We start from the raw sequence: 17,762 nt of genomic DNA on the forward strand, positions 1-17,762 counted from the left end.
CTCTACACTGTCCCCAACATCAAACACTCCCAGGACAGGGACAGCACGGGGTTAGATACAGAGTAAAGCTCCCTCTACACTGTCCCCCCCCCTACCCCAGGGACAGGGACAGCACAGGGTTAGATACAGAGTAAAGCTCCCTCTACACTGTCCCCCCCCCATCCCAGGGACAGGGACAGCACGGGGTTAGATACAGAGTAAAGCTCCCTCTACACTGTCCCCCCCCCATCCCAGGGACAGGGACAGCACGGGGTTAGATACAGAGTAAAGCTCCCTCTACACTGTCCCCCCCATCCCAGGGACAGGGACAGTACGGGGGTTAGATACAGAGTAAAGCTCCTCTACACTGTCCCCCCCAACCCAGGGACAGGGACAGCACGGGGTTAGATACAGAGTAAAGCTCCCTCTACACTGTCCCCCCCCCATCCCAGGGACAGGGACAGCACGGGGTTTGATACAGAGTAAAGCTCCCTCTACACTGTCCCCCCCAACCCAGGGACAGGGACAGCACGGGTTAGATAGAGAGTAAAGCTCTCTCTACACTCTCCCCCCATCCCAGAGACAGGGACAGCACAGGGTCAGATACAGAGTAAAGCTCCCTCTACACTGTCCCCCCCCATCCCAGGGACAGGGACAGCATGGGATTAGATACAGAGTAAAGCTCCCTCTACACTGTCCCCCCCATCCCAGGGACAGGGACAGTATGGGGTTAGAGACAGAGTAAAGTTCCCTCTACACTCTCCCCCCCATCCCAGGGACAGGGACAGTATGGGGTTAGATACAGAGTAAAGCTCCCTCTACACTGTCACCCCCATCCCAGGGACAAGGACAGTATGGGGTTAGAGACAGAGTAAAGTTCCCTCTACGCTGTCCCCCCCATACCAGGGACAGGGACAGCACGGGGTTAGATACAGAGTAAAGCTCCCTCTACACTGTCCTCTTATCCCAGGGACAGGGACAGCACAGGGTTAGATACAGAGTAAAGCTCCCTCTACACTGTCACCCCCATCCCAGGGACAGGGACAGCACGGGGTTAGATACAGAGTAAAGCTCCCTCTACACTGTCCCCCCCATCCCAGGGTCAGGGACAGCACGGGGTTAGATACAGAGTAAAGCTCCCTCTACACTGTCCCCCCCATCCCAGGGACAGGGACAGTATGGGGTTAGAGACAGAGTAAAGTTCCCTCTACACTCTCCCCCCCATCCCAGGGACAGGGACAGTATGGGGTTAGATACAGAGTAAAGCTCCCTCTACACTGTCACCCCCATCCCAGGGACAGGGACAGTATGGGGTTAGAGACAGAGTAAAGTTCCCTCTACGCTGTCCCCCCCATACCAGGGACAGGGACAGCACGGGGTTAGATACAGAGTAAAGCTCCCTCTACACTGTCACCCCCATCCCAGGGACAGGGACAGCACGGGGTTAGATACAGAGTAAAGCTCCCTCTACACTGTCCCCCCCATCCCAGGGACAGGGACAGCACGGGGTTAGATACAGAGTAAAGCTCCCTCTACACTGTCCCCCCCATCCCAGGGACAGGGACAGCACGGGGTTAGATACAGAGTAAAGCTCCCTCTACACTGTCACCCCCATCCCAGGGACAGGGACAGCACGGGGTTAGATACAGAGTAAAGCTCCCTCTACACTGTCCCCCCCATCCCAGGGTCAGGGACAGGACGGGGTTAGATACAGAGTAAAGCTCCCTCTACACTGTCCCCTTATCCCAGGCAGAGGGACAGTGCACAGAATGGGGTCCTGGCTCCCACGGGGAGTGGGGTAGGAGGAGAGGATGGAGTTTGTGACCTTACCCCTCATGATGTTACAGAGGAAGCTGAATTTCATGGGGAGGCAGAAGAGATGGTTGAACAGGGGCACCACCAGCTTGGTCATACAGGCCTTGTGTTTCTGAGCAAACCACTCCTTACATCGCTCGACGCCAAGGTTCACTACGTCTGGAAACGGAGACACGCCAGGTCAGTCACAACGAACTGGACACCAATGGTCAGCACTGACCCTCCGACAGCGCCCACTGCCTCAGCACTGACCCTCCCACAGCGCCCGCTCCCTCAGCGCTGACCCTCCCACAGCGCCCGCTCCCTCAGCACTGACCCTCGCACAGCACCCGCTCCCTCAGCACTGACCCTCCCACAGCACCCACTCCCTCAGCACTGACCCTCTGACAGCACCCACTCCCTCAGCACTGACCCTCCCACAGCGCCCACTCCCTCAGCACTGACCCTCCCACAGCGCCCACTCCCCCAGCACTGACCCTCCGACAGCGCCCACTCCCTCACACTGACCCTCCGACAGCGCACACTCCCTCAGCACTGACCCTCCAACAGCGCCCGCTCCCTCAGCACTGACCCTCTAACAGCACCCACTCCCTCAGTACTGACCCTCCCACAGCGCCCACTGCCTCAGCACTGACCCTCCCACAGCGCCCGCTCCCTCAGCACTGACCCTCCCACAGCAACCACTCCCTCAGCACTGACCCTCCCACAGCGCCCACTGCCTCAGCACTGACCCTCCCACAGCACCCACTCCCTCAGCACTGACCCTCCCACAGCACCCGCTCCCTCAGCACTGACCCTCCCACAGCGCCCACTGCCTCAGCACTGACCCTCCCACAGCACCCACTCCCTCAGCACTGACCCTCCCACAGCACCCACTCCCTCAGCACTGACCCTCCCACAGCGCCCACTCCCTCAGCACTGACCCTCTAACAGCACCCACTCCCTCAGTACTGACCCTCCCACAGCGCCCACTGCCTCAGCACTGACCCTCCGACAGTGCCCACTCCCTCAGCACTGACCCTCCCACAGCGCCCACTCCCTCAGCACTGACCCTCCGTCAGTGCCCACTCCCTCAGCACTGACCCTCCGACAGCACCCGCTCCCTCAGCACTGACCCTCCCACAGCACCCGCTCCCTCAGCACTGACCCTCCCACAGCACCCACTCCCTCAGCACTGACCCTCCGACAGCGCCCACTCCCTCAGCACTGACCCTCCCACAGCACCCGCTCCCTCAGCACTGACCCTCCCACAGCGCCCACTCCCTCAGCACTGACCCTCCGACAGTGCCCACTCCCTCAGCACTGACACTCCCACAGCACCCACTGCCTCAGCGCTGACCCTCCCACAAGCGCCCACTCCCCCAACACTGACCCTCCAACATCACCCACTCCCCCAGCACTGACCCTCCGACAGCACCCACTCCCTCAGCACTGACCCTCCCACAGCGCCAGCTCCCTCAGCACTGACCCTCCCACAGCGCCCACTCCCTCAGCACTGACCCTCCGACAGCACCCGCTCCCTCAGCACTGACCCTCCCACAGCGCCCGCTTCCTCAGCACTGACCCTCCGACAGCGCCCACTCCCTCAGCACTGACCCTCCGACAGCGCCCGCTCCCTCAGCACTGACCCTCTAACAGCACCCACTCCCTCAGTACTGACCCTCCCACAGCGCCCACTGCCTCAGCACTGACCCTCCCACAGCGCCCGCTCCCTCAGCACTGACCCTCCCACAGCACCCACTCCCTCAGCACTGACCCTCCCACAGCGCCCACTGCCTCAGCACTGACCCTCCCACAGCACCCACTCCCTCAGCACTGACCCTCCCACAGCACCCGCTCCCTCAGCACTGACCCTCCCACAGCGCCCACTGCCTCAGCACTGACCCTCCCACAGCACCCACTCCCTCAGCACTGACCCTCCCACAGCACCCACTCCCTCAGCACTGACCCTCCCACAGCGCCCACTCCCTCAGCACTGACCCTCTAACAGCACCCACTCCCTCAGTACTGACCCTCCCACAGCGCCCACTGCCTCAGCACTGACCCTCCGACAGTGCCCACTCCCTCAGCACTGACCCTCCCACAGCGCCCACTCCCTCAGCACTGACCCTCCGTCAGTGCCCACTCCCTCAGCACTGACCCTCCGACAGCACCCGCTCCCTCAGCACTGACCCTCCCACAGCACCCGCTCCCTCAGCACTGACCCTCCCACAGCACCCACTCCCTCAGCACTGACCCTCCGACAGCGCCCACTCCCTCAGCACTGACCCTCCCACAGCACCCGCTCCCTCAGCACTGACCCTCCCACAGCGCCCACTCCCTCAGCACTGACCCTCCGACAGTGCCCACTCCCTCAGCACTGACACTCCCACAGCACCCACTGCCTCAGCGCTGACCCTCCCACAAGCGCCCACTCCCCCAACACTGACCCTCCGACATCACCCACTCCCCCAGCACTGACCCTCCGACAGCGCCAGCTCCCTCAGCACTGACCCTCCCACAGCGCCCACTCCCTCAGCACTGACCCTCCGACAGCACCCGCTCCCTCAGCACTGACCCTCCCACAGCGCCCGCTTCCTCAGCACTGACCCTCCGACAGCGCCCACTCCCTCAGCACTGACCCTCCGACAGCGCCCGCTCCCTCAGCACTGACCCTCCGACAGCACCCACTCCCTCAGCACTGACCCTCCGACAGCGCCCGCTCCCTCAGCACTGACCCTCCCACAGCGCCTGCTTCCTCAGCGCTGTTTGTGGGTGTGGGGTAGGGGGTGGAGGGAGGGGTGTGTTTGTGGATGTGGGGTGGGGGGGTAGGGGGAAAGGGTTTTTGTGGGTTTGGGGTATTTGTGGGTGTGGGGCGGGGGGTGGAGGGAGGGAGTGTTTATGGGTGGGGCGGGGGGTGGAGGGAGGAGGGTGTTTGTAGGTGTGGGGGGTGGACAGAGTTGGGTGTTTGTGGGTGTCGGGCGGGGGGTGTTTGTGGGTGTGGGGTGGGGGTGTGGGGGAGGGGGTGTTTGTAGGTGTGGGGAGGGGATTTTTTGTGGGTGTGGGGTGGGGAGTGTGGTGGAAGGGTGGTGTTTGTGGCTGTGGGGGGGTGGAGGGCGGGGGGTGGTGTTGGGAGTGGGGCGGGGGGGTGGGGGAAGGGGGGTGTTTGTGGGTGTGGGGGGTGGAGGGAGGGGGTGTTTGTAAGTGTGGGGGGGGTGGAGTCAGGGGGGTGTTTGTGGGTGTGGGGCGAGGTGTGGGGGATGGGGGCGTTTGTGGATGTGGGGCGGGGGGTGTTTGTGGGTGTGGGGCGGGGGGTGTTGTGGGTGTGGGGCGGGGGGTGGGGGAGTGGAGTGTTTGTGGGAGTGGGGCGGGGGGTGTTTGTGGGTGTGGGGGTGGAGGGGGGGTGTTTGTGGGTGTGGGGCAGGGGGTGGAGGGAGAGGAGTGTTTGTGGGTGTGGGTCGGGGGTGGATGGAGGGGGGTAATTTGTGGGTGTGGGGTGTAGGGTTAAGGGAGGGGGTGTTTTTAGATGCGGGGCGGGGGTGTGGGGCTGGGGGGGTTGTGGGTGTGGGTGAGGGTTGTGGGGAGGGGGGTGTTTGTGAGTGTGGGGTGGGTGTTGGGGGAGGGGGGTGTTTATGGGTGTGGGGCGGGGGGTGTTTGTGGGTGTGGGGGGAGGGGTGGAGAGAGGGGGGTGTTTGTGAGTGTGGGGCGGGGGTGGAGGGAGGGGAGTTTTGTGGGTTTGGGATGGAGGGTGTTTGTGAGTGGGGGGGGTGTTTGTGGGGGTGGGTGGGGGGGTTGTTTGTGGGTGGGGGAAGGGGTGTTTGTTGGGGGTGGGGGCAGTGGTTGGTTGTGGGTGTGAGACGGGGGGTGTTTGTGGGTGGGGGGAGGGGTTGTTTGTGGGTGGTGGGGGGAGGGGGGTGTTTTTGGGTGGGGGAGGGGGATGTTTGTGGGGGAGAGTTTTGTTTGTGGGTGTCGGGCGGGGGGTGGAGTGAGGGGGGTGTTTGTGGGTGTGGGGCGGGGTGGAGGGTGGGGGGTGTTTGTGGGTGTGGGACTGGGGGTGGGTGGAGGGGGTGTTTGTGGGTGTGGGGCGGGATGGGGGAGGAGGGTATTTGTGAGTGTGGGGCTGGGGGTGGGGGGAGGGAGTTGTTTGTGGGTGTGGAACAAAGGGTGAAGGGAGGGGAGTGTTTGTGGGTGTTGGGCGGGGGGGCAGAGGGAGGGGGTGTTTGTGGGTGTGGGGCGGGGGGCAGAGGGAGGGGGTGTTTGTGGGTGTTGGGCGGGGGGGCAGAGGGAGGGGGTGTTTGTGGGTGTGGGGAGTTTGGGGAAGGGGGGTGTTTGTGGGCGTGGGGCGAGGAGGTTGGGGGAGGGGGTTGTTAGTGGGTGTGGGGCGGGGGGTGGAGGGAGTGGGGTGTTTCTAGGTGTGGGGCGGGGGCATTTGTGGGTGTAGGTGTGGGGGAGGGGGTGATTGTGGGTGTGGAGCAGGGGGGTGGAGGGAGGGGGGTGTTTGTGGTGTGGGGCAGGGGGGTGGAGGGAGGGGGGTGTTTGTGGGTGTGGGGCAGGGGGGTGGAGGGAGGGGGGTGTTTGTGGGTGTGGGGCAGGGGGGTGGACGGAGGGGGGTGTTTGTGGGTGTGGGGCAGGGGGGTGGAGGGAGGGGGGTGTTTGTGGGTGTGGGGCAGGGGGGTGGAGGGAGGGGGGTGTTTGTGGGTGTGGGGCAGGGGGGTGGAGGGAGGGGGGTGTTTGTGGGTGTGGGGCAGGGGGGTGGAGGGAGGGGGGTGTTTGCGGGTGTGGGGCAGGGGGGTGGAGGGAGGGGGGTGTTTGTGGGTGTGGGGCAGGGGGGTGGAGGGAGGGGGGTGTTTGTGGGTGTGGGGCAGGGGGGTGGACGGAGGGGGGTGTTTGTGGGTGTGGGGCAGGGGGGTGGAGGGAGGGGGGTGTTTGCGGGTGTGGGGCAGGGGGGTGGAGGGAGGGGGGTGTTTGCGGGTGTGGAGCAGGGGGGTGGACGGAGGGGGGTGTTTGTGGGTGTGGGGCAGGGGGTGGAGGGAGGGGGGTGTTTGTGGGTGTGGGGCAGGGGGGTGGAGGGAGGGGGGTGTTTGTGGTGTGGGGCGGGGGGGTGGACGGAGGGGGGTGTTTGTGGGTGTGGGGCGGGGTGGAGGGTGGGGGGTGTTTGTGGGTGTGGGACTGGGGGTGGGTGGAGGGGGTGTTTGTGGGTGTGGGGCGGGATGGGGGAGGAGGGTATTTGTGAGTGTGGGGCTGGGGGTGGGGGGAGGGAGTTGTTTGTGGGTGTGGAACAAAGGGTGAAGGGAGGGGAGTGTTTGTGGGTGTTGGGCGGGGGGGCAGAGGGAGGGAGTGTTTGTGGGTGTTGGGCGGGGGGGCAGAGGGAGAGGGGTGTTTGTGGGTGTGGGGGTGGAGTCAAGGGGTGTTTGTGGGTGTGGGGCGAGGTGTGGGGCGAGGTGTGGGGGGTGGGCGCGTTTGTGGATGTGGGGCAGGGCTGTTTTTGCGTATGGGGCGGGGGAATTTGTGGGTGTGGACATTGGAGGGGGGGGGAATTTGTGCGTGTGGGGGGGTGGAGGGAGGGGAGTGTTTGTGGGTTTGGGGGTTGAAGGGAGGGGGGTGTTTGTGGGTGTGGGGCAGGGGGGTGGGGGAGAGGGGTGTTTGTGGGTGTGGGGCGGGGGTGTTTGTGGGTGTGGAGGTGGAGGGGGGTGTTTGTGGGTGTGGGGCAGGGGGGTGGAGGGAGGGGGGTGTTTGTGGGTGTGGGGCAGGGGGGTGGAGGGAGGGGGGTGTTTGCGGGTGTGGGGCAGGGGGGTGGAGGGAGGGGGGTGTTTGTGGGTGTGGGGCAGGGGGGTGGACGGAGGGCGGTGTTTGTGGGTGTGGGGCAGGGGGGTGGAGGGAGGGGGGTGTTTGCGGGTGTGGGGCAGGGGGGTGGAGGGAGGGGGGTGTTTGTGGGTGTTGGGCAGGGGGGTGGAGGGAGGGGGGTGTTTGCGGGTGTGGAGCAGGGGGGTGGACGGAGGGGGGTGTTTGTGGGTGTGGGGCAGGGGGTGGAGGAGGGGGGTGTTTGTGGGTGTGGGGCAGGGGGGTGGAGGGAGGGGGGTGTTTGTGGTGTGGGGCGGGGGGGTGGACGGAGGGGGGTGTTTGTGGGTGTGGGGCGGGGTGGAGGGTGGGGGGTGTTTGTGGGTGTGGGACTGGGGGTGGGTGGAGGGGGTGTTTGTGGGTGTGGGGCGGGATGGGGGAGGAGGGTATTTGTGAGTGTGGGGCTGGGGGTGGGGGGAGGGAGTTGTTTGTGGGTGTGGAACAAAGGGTGAAGGGAGGGGAGTGTTTGTGGGTGTTGGGCGGGGGGGCAGAGGGAGGGAGTGTTTGTGGGTGTTGGGCGGGGGGGCAGAGGGAGAGGGGTGTTTGTGGGTGTGGGGGGTGGAGTCAAGGGGTGTTTGTGGGTGTGGGGCGAGGTGTGGGGCGAGGTGTGGGGGGTGGGCGCGTTTGTGGATGTGGGGCAGGGCTGTTTTTGCGTATGGGGCGGGGGAATTTGTGGGTGTGGACATTGGAGGGGGGGGGAATTTGTGCGTGTGGGGGGGTGGAGGGAGGGGAGTGTTTGTGGGTTTGGGGGTTGAAGGGAGGGGGGTGTTTGTGGGTGTGGGGCAGGGGGGTGGGGGAGAGGGGTGTTTGTGGGTGTGGGGCGGGGGGTGTTTGTGGGTGTGGAGGTGGAGGGGGGTGTTTGTGGGTGTGAGGCAGGGGGTGGAGGGTGGTGGGTATTTGTGGGTGTGGGGCAGGGGGGTGGAGGGAGGGGAATGTTTGTGGGTGTGGGGCGGGGGGGTGGGGGGATGGGGGTGTTTGTGGGTGTGGTGCTGGGGGTGGATGGAGGGGGGTGTTTGTGGGTGTGGGGCAGGGGGTGGAGGGAGGGGGGTATTTGTGGTTGTGGGGCGGGGGGTGGATGGGGGGGTGTTTGTGGGTGTGGGGCAGGGGGGTGGAGGGAGGGGGGTGTTTGTGGGTGTGGGGCGGGGGGTGGGGGGATGGGGGTGTTTGTGGGTGTGGGGCGGGGGGTGGGGGGATGGGGGTGTTTGTGGGTGTGGGGTGGGGGGTGGGGGTAGGCGAGTGTTTGTGGGTGTGGGGCGGGGGGTGGGGGGATGGGGGTGTTTGTGGGTGTGGGGCGGGGGGTGGGGGGATGGGGGTGTTTGTGGGTGTGGGGTGGGGGGATGGGGGGATGGGGGTGTTTGTGGGTGTGGGGCGGGGGGTGGGGGGATGGGGGTGTTTGTGGGTGTGGGGTGGGGGGTGGGGGTAGGCGAGTGTTTGTGGGTGTGGGGCGGGGGGTGGGGGGATGGGGGTGTTTGTGGGTGTGGGGCAGGGGGTGGGGGGATGGGGGTGTTTGTGGGTGTGGGGTGGGGGGTGGGGGGATGGGGGTGTTTGTGGGTGTGGGGCAGGTGGGTGGAGGGAGGGGGGTGTTTGTGGGTGTGGGGCAGGTGGGTGGAGGGAGGGGGGTGTTTGTGGGTGTGGGGCAGGTGGGTGGAGGGAGGGGGGTGTTTGTGGGTGTGGGGCAGGTGGGTGGAGGGAGGGGGGTGTTTGTGGGTGTGGGGCAGGGGGGTGGAGGTAGGGGAGTGTGTGTGAGTGTGGGGCGGGGGGTGGGGGGATGGGGGTGTTTATGGATGTGGGGCGGGGGCGGAGGGAGGGGGTGTTAATGGGTGTGGGGGGTGGGGTGTTTGTGGGTGTGGGCCGGGGAGTGGAGGGAGAGGAGTTTTGTGGGTTTGGGACGGGGCGCATCTGTGGGTGTAGGGGAGGGGGTTGTTTGTGGGTGGTGGGGGGAGGGGGTGTTTTTGGGGGGTGGGGGGACGGTTTTGTTTGTGGGTGTGGGGGAGGGGGTTGTTTGTGGGTGTGGGGGAGGGGGTTTGTTTGTGGGTGGTGGGGGGAGGGGGTGTTTTTGGGGGGTGGGGGGGACAGTTTTGTTTGTGGGTGTGGGGAGGGGGTTGTTTGTGGGTGGTGTGGGGGAGGGGGTTGTTTGTGGGGGGTGGGGGGACGGTTTTGTTTGTGGGTGTGGGGGAGGGGGGTGTTTGTGGGTGTGGGGTGGGGGGGGTGGAGGGGGGTGTGGGGTGGGGGGGGTGATTGTGGGTGTGGGGGAGGGGGGTGTTTGTGGGTGTGGGGGAGGGGGGTGTTTGTGGGTGTGGGGGAGGGGGGTGTTTGTGGGTGTGGGGTGGGGGGGGTGGAGGGGGGTGTGGGGTGGGGGGGGTGATTGTGGGTGTGGGGGAGGGGGGTGTTTGTGGGTGTGGGGGAGGGGGTGTTTGTGGGTGCGGGGGAGGGGGGTGTTTGTGGGTGTGGGGGAGGGGGGTGTTTGTGGGTGTGGGGTGGGGGGGGTGGAGGGGGGTGTGGGGTGGGGGTGGGTGTTTGTGGGTGTGGGGTGGGGGGTTGGAGGGGGGTGTGGGGTGGGGGGGGGTGTTTGTGGGTGTGGGGTGGGGGGGGTGGGGGATGGGGGTGTTTGTGGGTGTGGGGTGGGGGGGGTGGAGGGGGGTGTGGGGTGGGGGGGGGTGTTTGTGGGTGTGGGGTGGGGGGGGGTGGGGGAGGGGGGTGTTTGTGGGTGTGGGGTGGGGGGGGTGGAGGGGGGTGTGGGGTGGGGGGGGTGTTTGTGGGTGTGGGGGGGGGGTGGGGGGGTGGGGGAGGGGGGTGTTTGTGGGTGTGGGGTGGGGGGGGTGGAGGGGGGTGTGGGGTGGGGGGGGTGTTTGTGGGTGTGGGGGAGGGGGGTGTTTGTGGGTGTGGGGTGGGGGGGGTGGAGGGGGGTGTGGGGTGGGGGGGGTGTTTGTGGGTGTGGGGTGGGGGGGGGTGGGGGAGGGGGGTGTTTGTGGGTGTGGGGTGGGGGGGGTGGAGGGGGGTGTGGGGTGGGGGTGGGTGTTTGTGGGTGTGGGGTGGGGGGGGTGGAGGGGGGTGTGGGGTGGGGGGGGTGGAGGGGGGTGTGGGGTGGGGGGGGTGTTTGTGGGTGTGGGGTGGGGGGGGGTGGGGGAGGGGGTGTTTGTGGGTGTGGGGTGGGGGGGGTGGAGGGGGGTGTGGGGTGGGGGGGGGTGTTTGTGGGTGTGGGGGGGGTGGTGGGGGAGCTGCTTTGTCCCCGGACGGTATCGAGCTTCTCGAGTGATGTCAGAGCTGCCCCCCCCCCTCCCCGTCCAGGGGTGAGTGGGGAGTATTCCCTCACCCCCCCCTGACTCGTGCCTTATAGAACATTGACCATAGAACATCCCAGCGTAGTGCAGGCCCTTCGGCCCTCCATGTTGTGCTGGCCTGTGGACCCAACCTGAAGCCCATCTAACCTACACCATTCCCTTCTCGCCCATATGCCCATCCAATGCCCATTTAAATGCCCTTAAGGTTGGTGAGTCTACTCCTGTTACAGGCAGTGCGTTCCACGCCCCTCCTACTCTCTGAGTAAAGAAACTACCCCTGACATCTGTCCTACATCCATCTTCCCTCAAGTTAAAGCTGTGTCCCCTCGTGTTAGCCATCACCGTCCAAGGGAAATGGCTCTCCATGTCCACCCTCTCGAACCCTCTGATTATCTCATATGTCTCCATTAAGTCACCTCTCCACCTTCTTCTCTCTAACAGCCTCAAGTCCCTCAGCCTTTCCCCGTAAGACCTTCCCTCCAGACCAGGCAACATCCTGGTAAATCTCCTCTGAACCCTTTCCAAATCTTCCACATCCTCCCTATAACGCGGTGACCAGAACTGTACCCAATACTCCAAGTGTGATCCCACCAGAGTTGTGTACAGCTGTAGCATAACCTCGTGGCTCCGAAACTCGATCCCTCTCCCAATAACACACTGTACGCCTTCTTAACAACCCTGTCAACCTGGGTGGGCAACTTCCAGGGGTCTCTGTACATGGACACCAAGATCTCTCTGCTCATCCACACTGCCAAGAATCTTCCCATTAGCCCAGTACTCTGCATTCCTGTTACTCCTTCCAAAGTGAATCATCTCACACATTTCTGCATTAAACTCCATTTGCCACCCCTCAGCCCAGCTCTTCAGCTTATCCATGTCTCTCTCTAACCTGCAACATCCTTCAGCACTATCCACAACTCCACCGACCTTCGTGTCATCCGCAAATTTACTAACCCACCCTTCTCCGCCCTCATCCAGGTTGTTTATAAAAATGACAAACAGCAGTGATCCCAAAACAGATCCTTGCGGTACCCCACTAGTAACTGAACTCCGGGATGGACATTTCCCGTCAACCACCACCCTCTGTCTTCTTTCAGCGAGCCAATTTCTGATCCAAACCGTTAAATCACCCTCAATCCCATGCCTCTGTATTTTGTGCAGTAGCCTACCGTGGGGAACCTTATCAAACACCTTACTGAGATCCATATACACCACATCCACCACTTTACCCTCATCCACCTGGTTGGTCACCTTCTCAAAGAACTCAATAAGGTTTGTGAGGCATGACCTACCCTTCACAAAACCATGTTGACCATTCCTAATCAACTTATTCCTTTCTAGATGATTAGGAATCCTATCTCTTATAATCCTTTCCAACTCTTTACCCACAACCGTAGTAAGGCTCAGTGGTCTATAATTACCGGGGGTTGTCTCTACTCCCCTTCTTGAACAAGGGAGCAACATTTGCTAACCTCCAGTCTTCTGGCATTATTCATGACGACATAAAGATCAAAGCCAAAGGCTCTACAATTTCCTCCCTGGCTTCCCAGAGAATCCGAGGATAAATCCCATCTGGCCCAGGGGATTTATCTATTTTTACACTTTCCAGGATGGCTAACATCTCCCCCTGATGCACCTCAATCCCATCTAGTCTGGTCACCTGTATCTCAGTATTCACCCCAACCACATTGTCTTTTTCCAGTGTCGATTGTGTGGCAGGAGTCAGTGATGGTAACGCCATTGAACGTCAAGGGGGCGGTGGTTAGATTCTCTCTCAAAGTGAACCCCCAGGATGTTGATAGTGGGGGGGGGGGGGATTCAGTGATGGTAACGCCATTGAACGTCAAGGGGGCGATGGTTAGATTCTCTCTCAATGGGAACCCCCAGGATGTTGATAGTTGGGGGGGGGGGGGGGGGGGATTCAGTGATGGTAACACCATTGAACGTCAAGGGGGCGATGGATAGATTCTCTCTCAATGGGAACCCCCAGGATGTTGATAGTGGGGGGGGGGGGGATTCAGTGATGGTAACACCATTGAACATCAAGGGGGCGATGGTTAGATTCTCTCTCAATGGGAACCCCCAGGATGTTGATAGTGGGGGGGGGGGATTCAGTGATGGTAACGCCATTGAACGTCAAGGGGGCGATGGTTAGATTCTCTCTCGATGGGAACCCCCAGGATGTTGATAGTGGGGGGGGAATTCAGTGATGGTAACACCATTGAACATCAAGGGGGCAATGGTTAGATTCTCTCTCAATGGGAACCCCCAGGATGTTGATAGTGGGGGAGGGGGGGGGGGGGGATTCAGTGATGGTAACACCATTGAACATCAAGGGGGCGATGGTTAGATTCTCTCTCAATGGGAACCCCCAGGATGTTGATAGTGGGGGGGGGGGATTCAGTGATGGTAACGCCATTGAACGTCAAGGGGGCGATGGTTAGATTCTCTCTCAATGGGAACCCCCAGGATGTTGATAGTGGTGGGGGGGGGGGAATTCAGTGATGGTAACGCCATTGAACGTCAAGGGGGTGATGGTTAGATTCTCTCTCAATGGGAGCCCCCAGGATGTTGATAGTGGGGGGGATTCAGTGATGGTAACACCATTGAACATCAAGGGGGCGATGGTTAGATTCTCTGTCGAACCCCCTCCCTCTGCCCCCTCCCTGAGGCTGGAAAAGAGGGTAAAAGCTGTAGGGGGGTTGTTTCTCGGGGATAGGGAATGGGGGGAGGGGGGTCATGGAGGAGGGGGAGATGGACTCACATTCACAACGCATCTTGGTCCTGAGCTCATACAGGGTCTGGGTGGAGACGTTGCGCTGCCGTTCACTGGGATCCCGGGAGATATCGTATCCCTGTTCCGAGATAATCTGATCGTTCACTGTCCGGAATTTAGACTTCACTTTCTGCGTCTCTTCCCCAAAATCCTTCCCATTTTCCTGGAGTGGAGAGAGGGAGAGAGAGAGAGGGAGAGGGGGAGAGCTGGAGGACACACAGACAGAGAGAGAGAGTCTGGTGGAGAGAGAAACAGAGAGAGGGGGAGGGGGAGTGCTGGAGGAGAGGCGGGCGGAGAGAGAGCTGGAGAAGAGAGAGAGAGAGAGCTGGAGGAGAGAGGGAGAGAGTGAGAGCTGGAGGAGAGAGAGAGAGAGCTGGAGGAGAGAGGGAGTGAGAGCTGGAGGAGAGGGAGAGAGAGCTGGAGGAGAGAGGGAGAGAGTGAGAGCTGGAGGAGAGAGAGAGAGAGAGCTGGAGGAGAGAGGGAGAGAGTGAGAGCTGGAGGAGAGAGAGAGAGAGCTGGAGGAGAGAGGAGAGAGTGAGAGCTGGAGGAGAGAGAGAGAGAGCTGGAGGAGAGAGGGAGAGAGTGAGAGCTGGAGGACAGAGAGAGAGAGAGAGCTGGAGGAGAGAGGGAGAGAGTGAGAGCTGGAGGAGAGAGAGAGAGAGCTGGAGGAGAGAGGGAGAGAGTGAGAGCTGGAGGAGAGGGAGAGAGTGAGAGCTGGAGGAGAGAGAGAGAGAGAGAGAGGGAGAGGTGGAGGACAGAGAGGGAGAGAGAGCTGGAGGAGAGAGAGGGAGAGAGGGAGGGAGGAGAGAGCGAGGGAGAGAGAGCTGGAGGAGGGAGAGCTGGAGGACAGAGAGGGAGAGGGAGGGAGACAGCTAGAGGAGAGAGAGGGAGAGAGAGAGGGAGAGAGAGCTGGAGGAGGAAGGGAGAGCTGGGGGGGAGAGAGAGAAAGGGAGAGAGTGGGAGACAGAGAGGGAGATGAGGAGGGAGAGAGAGAGGGAAACAGATTGAGGAACAGCAGAGAGAGGGTGAAGGGGCGCGTGTCGAGTTGACAATGCCAGGGGATTGGCGGAGGTGACCGGGGGAGAGAGGGGAGGGCTGGATTGGAGAAGGAATGCGAGAGAGAGAGAGAGAGAGAGAGAGAGAGAGGGTGCGAGGGTGGGACTGTGTGGAAAACATTTGTAGGAGGGTGTGGATGTGGATAAAAGCAGGGATAGTCTGCAGAGGGGTACAGACGGGCGAAAGTGTGGCCGATGGAATATAATTGGCCGAGATGGGAGGTGACAGAGAAGAACAGAGGAGTGGAAAATTATTTCAAACGGCGAAAGACTGCGGAAAGCTACAGCCCGGAGGGGTTTTTGGGAGTCCTGGCGCATGAGTCACAGAACGCTGGCATTCCCAGATGGCCTTTATTCCGATGGGAAGGGGGTGTAACGCAGCCAAGCCGGGATACTGTGTACGGTTTCGGGGCCCCGTATCTAAGAAATGATAGAGCCAGAGACTATTCACTCGGCCGAGGGACGGTCTGACGAGGAGGAGGGTGACGAGGTTGGGGCTGAGGGGAGACCTTACTGAAGACTCTCCGGGGGTCGGGGGGAGGCAGAGGGACATTGACAGGGGAGAGATGTGGAGAGGGTGTTCCCCCTTTGTGTGTGGGAGCATCATCTCAGAGTAAGGGGTCCCCCACTGATGGGCAGGGGTCTCTCCACTGTTCAAAGGGGGAGAGAATATGTGAACATCGGGGTACAGTTAGTAAGTTTGCAGGTGACACCAAACTTGGAGGTGTAGTGGACAGCGAAGAGGGTTACCTCAGATTACAACAGGATCTGGACCAGATGGGCCAATGGGCTGAGAAGTGACAGATGGAGTTTAATTCAGATAAATGTGAGGTGCTGCATTTTGGGAAAGCAAATCTTAGCAGGACTTATACACTTAATGGTAAGGTCCTAGGGAGTGTTGCTGAACAAAGAGGCCTTGGAATGCAGGTTCATAGCTCCTTGAAAGTGGAGTCGCAGGTAGATAGGATAGTGAAGAAGGCGTTTGGTATGCTTTCCTTTATTGGTCAGAGTATTGAGTCCAGGAGTTGGGAGGTCATGTTGCGGCTGTACAGGTCATTGGTTAGGCCACTGTTGGAATATTGCGTGCAATTCTGGTCTCCTTCCTATCGGAAAGATGTTGTGAAACTTGAAAGGGTTCAGAAACGATTTACAAGGATGTTGGAGGGTTTGAGCTACAGGGAGAGGCTGAACAGGCTGGGGCTGTTTTCCCTGGAGCGTCGGAGGCTGAGGGGGTGACCATATAGAGGTTTATAAAATCATGAGGGGCATGGATAGGGTAAATAGGCAATGTCCTTTTCCCTGGGGTGGGTGAGTCCAGAACTAGAGGGGCATAGGTTTAGGGTGAGAGGGGAAAGGGACCTGAGGGGCAACTTTTTCATGCAGAGGGTGGTGCGTGTGTGGAATGAGCTGCCAGAGGAAGTGGTGGAGGCTGGTACAATGACAACATTTAAAAGGCATCTGGATGGGGACATGGATAGGGAGGGATTGGAGGGATATGGGCCCAGTGCTGGCAAATGGCTGGATTAGGTTAGGATATCTGGGTCGGCATGGACAAGTTGGGCCGAAGGGTCTGTTTCTGTGCTGTACTTCTCTATGACTCTCTTGGCAGCGTAATGGGTATTGAAGGCTGAGACGGAAAGCTTTTTTATTCGGTTGGGGTAGGGAAAGTGAGGAGGGGGGTGTCACGGGGCAGACTTAGGACCAAGCATTTGATAGGGAAGGGGAGAGGGAGAGAGAAGAGGAGGGACTGGGGAGGGTAGGGGGGGGGGGGGGGCAAGGGGGAGGGGGATGGGGGGAGAGAGTGAGAGAGAGAGAGTGTGTGGAGGAGAGAGCTGGAGGAGAGAGAGAGAGAGAGAGAAAGAGGAAGAGAGAGAGACAGACAGAGACAGAGAGAAAGAGGGAGACAGAGAGAGACAGACAGAGGGAGACAGACAGAGAGAGAGAGACAGACAGACAGGCAGAGACAGAGAGAGAGAGAGAGACAGAGAGAAAGAGGGAGACAGAGAGAGAGAGACAGACAGACAGAGACAGAGAGACAGAGACAGAGAGAGACAGAGAGAGACAGAGAGAGAGAGAGACAGAGACAGAGAGAGCGAGAGTGGGAAGGAGGGGAGAGGTTCAGGCCTGACCTGCTCCCCGTCCCCCTGCTGTACCTTCATGTTGCGAATGATCTGTCTGAGGGGATTGAGCATCATCTTCCAGAGTCGCTTGGTGTAGTTAATCTGTAACTCGACAGTACAGCTAACCGACTCACCCACAACCTCCACGTTCCTCTGCACGTTGTACACAGGCCCTAGGCAGGGGAGACCGCAGGGTCAGGGTCAGGGGAGACCGCAGGGTCAGGGTCAGGGACAGGGGCAGGGTCAGGGGCAGGGGAGACCGCAGGGTCAGGGGCAGGGGAGACCGCAGGGTCAGGGTCAGGGACAGGGTCAGGGTCAGGGGCAGGGGAGACCGCAGGGTCAGGGGCAGGGGAGACCGCAGGGTCAGGGGCAGGGGAGACCGCAGGGTCAGGGTCAGGGACAGGGGACAGGGTCAGGGGCAGGGGCAGGGTCAGGGTCAGGGACAGGGTCAGGGGCAGGGAAAGGGTCAGGGGCAGGGGCAGGGTCAGGGTCAGGGACAGGGTCAGGGTCAGGGTCAGGGTCAGGGTCAGGGGCAGGGTCAGGGTCAGGGACAGGGTCAGGGTCAGGGTCAGGGTCAGGGGCAGGGTCAGGGTCAGGGGCAGGGTCAGGGGCAGGGTCAGGGTCAGGGGCAGGGGACAGGGGACAGGGGACAGGGGACAGGGGACAGGGGACAGGGGACGGAGGGAGACGGGAAAGGACCGGGCACAAGACACACACTCCCCCCTCCCCCCACACACACACTCCCCCCTCCCCACACACACACACTCCCCCCTCCCCACACACACACACTCCCCCCCTCCCCACACACACACACTCCCCCCTCCCCACACACACACACTCCCCCCTCCCCACACACACACACTCCCCCCTCCCCACACACACACACTCCCCCCCTCCCCACACACACACACTCCCCCCT

General features: G+C 61.8%; 1 protein-coding gene across 1 annotated transcript in view; it reads right to left on the reverse strand.

Annotated features, from left to right (window-relative positions):
* The window catches only part of dcst1 (DC-STAMP domain containing 1), a 62,616-nt gene that overhangs the window by 38,696 nt on the left and 6,158 nt on the right, over positions 1-17,762 (reverse strand). The window contains exons 2-4 of the mRNA XM_087985116.1: positions 16,877-17,016; positions 13,657-13,831; positions 1,810-1,953 (exon numbers count right to left, since the gene is read on the reverse strand). Coding sequence (XP_087841242.1) covers positions 1,810-1,953; positions 13,657-13,831; positions 16,877-17,016 — 459 coding nt within the window. The remainder of the gene's footprint in view (positions 1-1,809; positions 1,954-13,656; positions 13,832-16,876; positions 17,017-17,762) is intronic.

Source organism: Chiloscyllium plagiosum, unplaced genomic scaffold (genome assembly GCF_037043375.1).
Source record: "Chiloscyllium plagiosum isolate Xiang-an unplaced genomic scaffold, Cpla_swu_hap1 HiC_scaffold_50, whole genome shotgun sequence".
NCBI classification, from domain to species: domain Eukaryota; kingdom Metazoa; phylum Chordata; class Chondrichthyes; order Orectolobiformes; family Hemiscylliidae; genus Chiloscyllium; species Chiloscyllium plagiosum.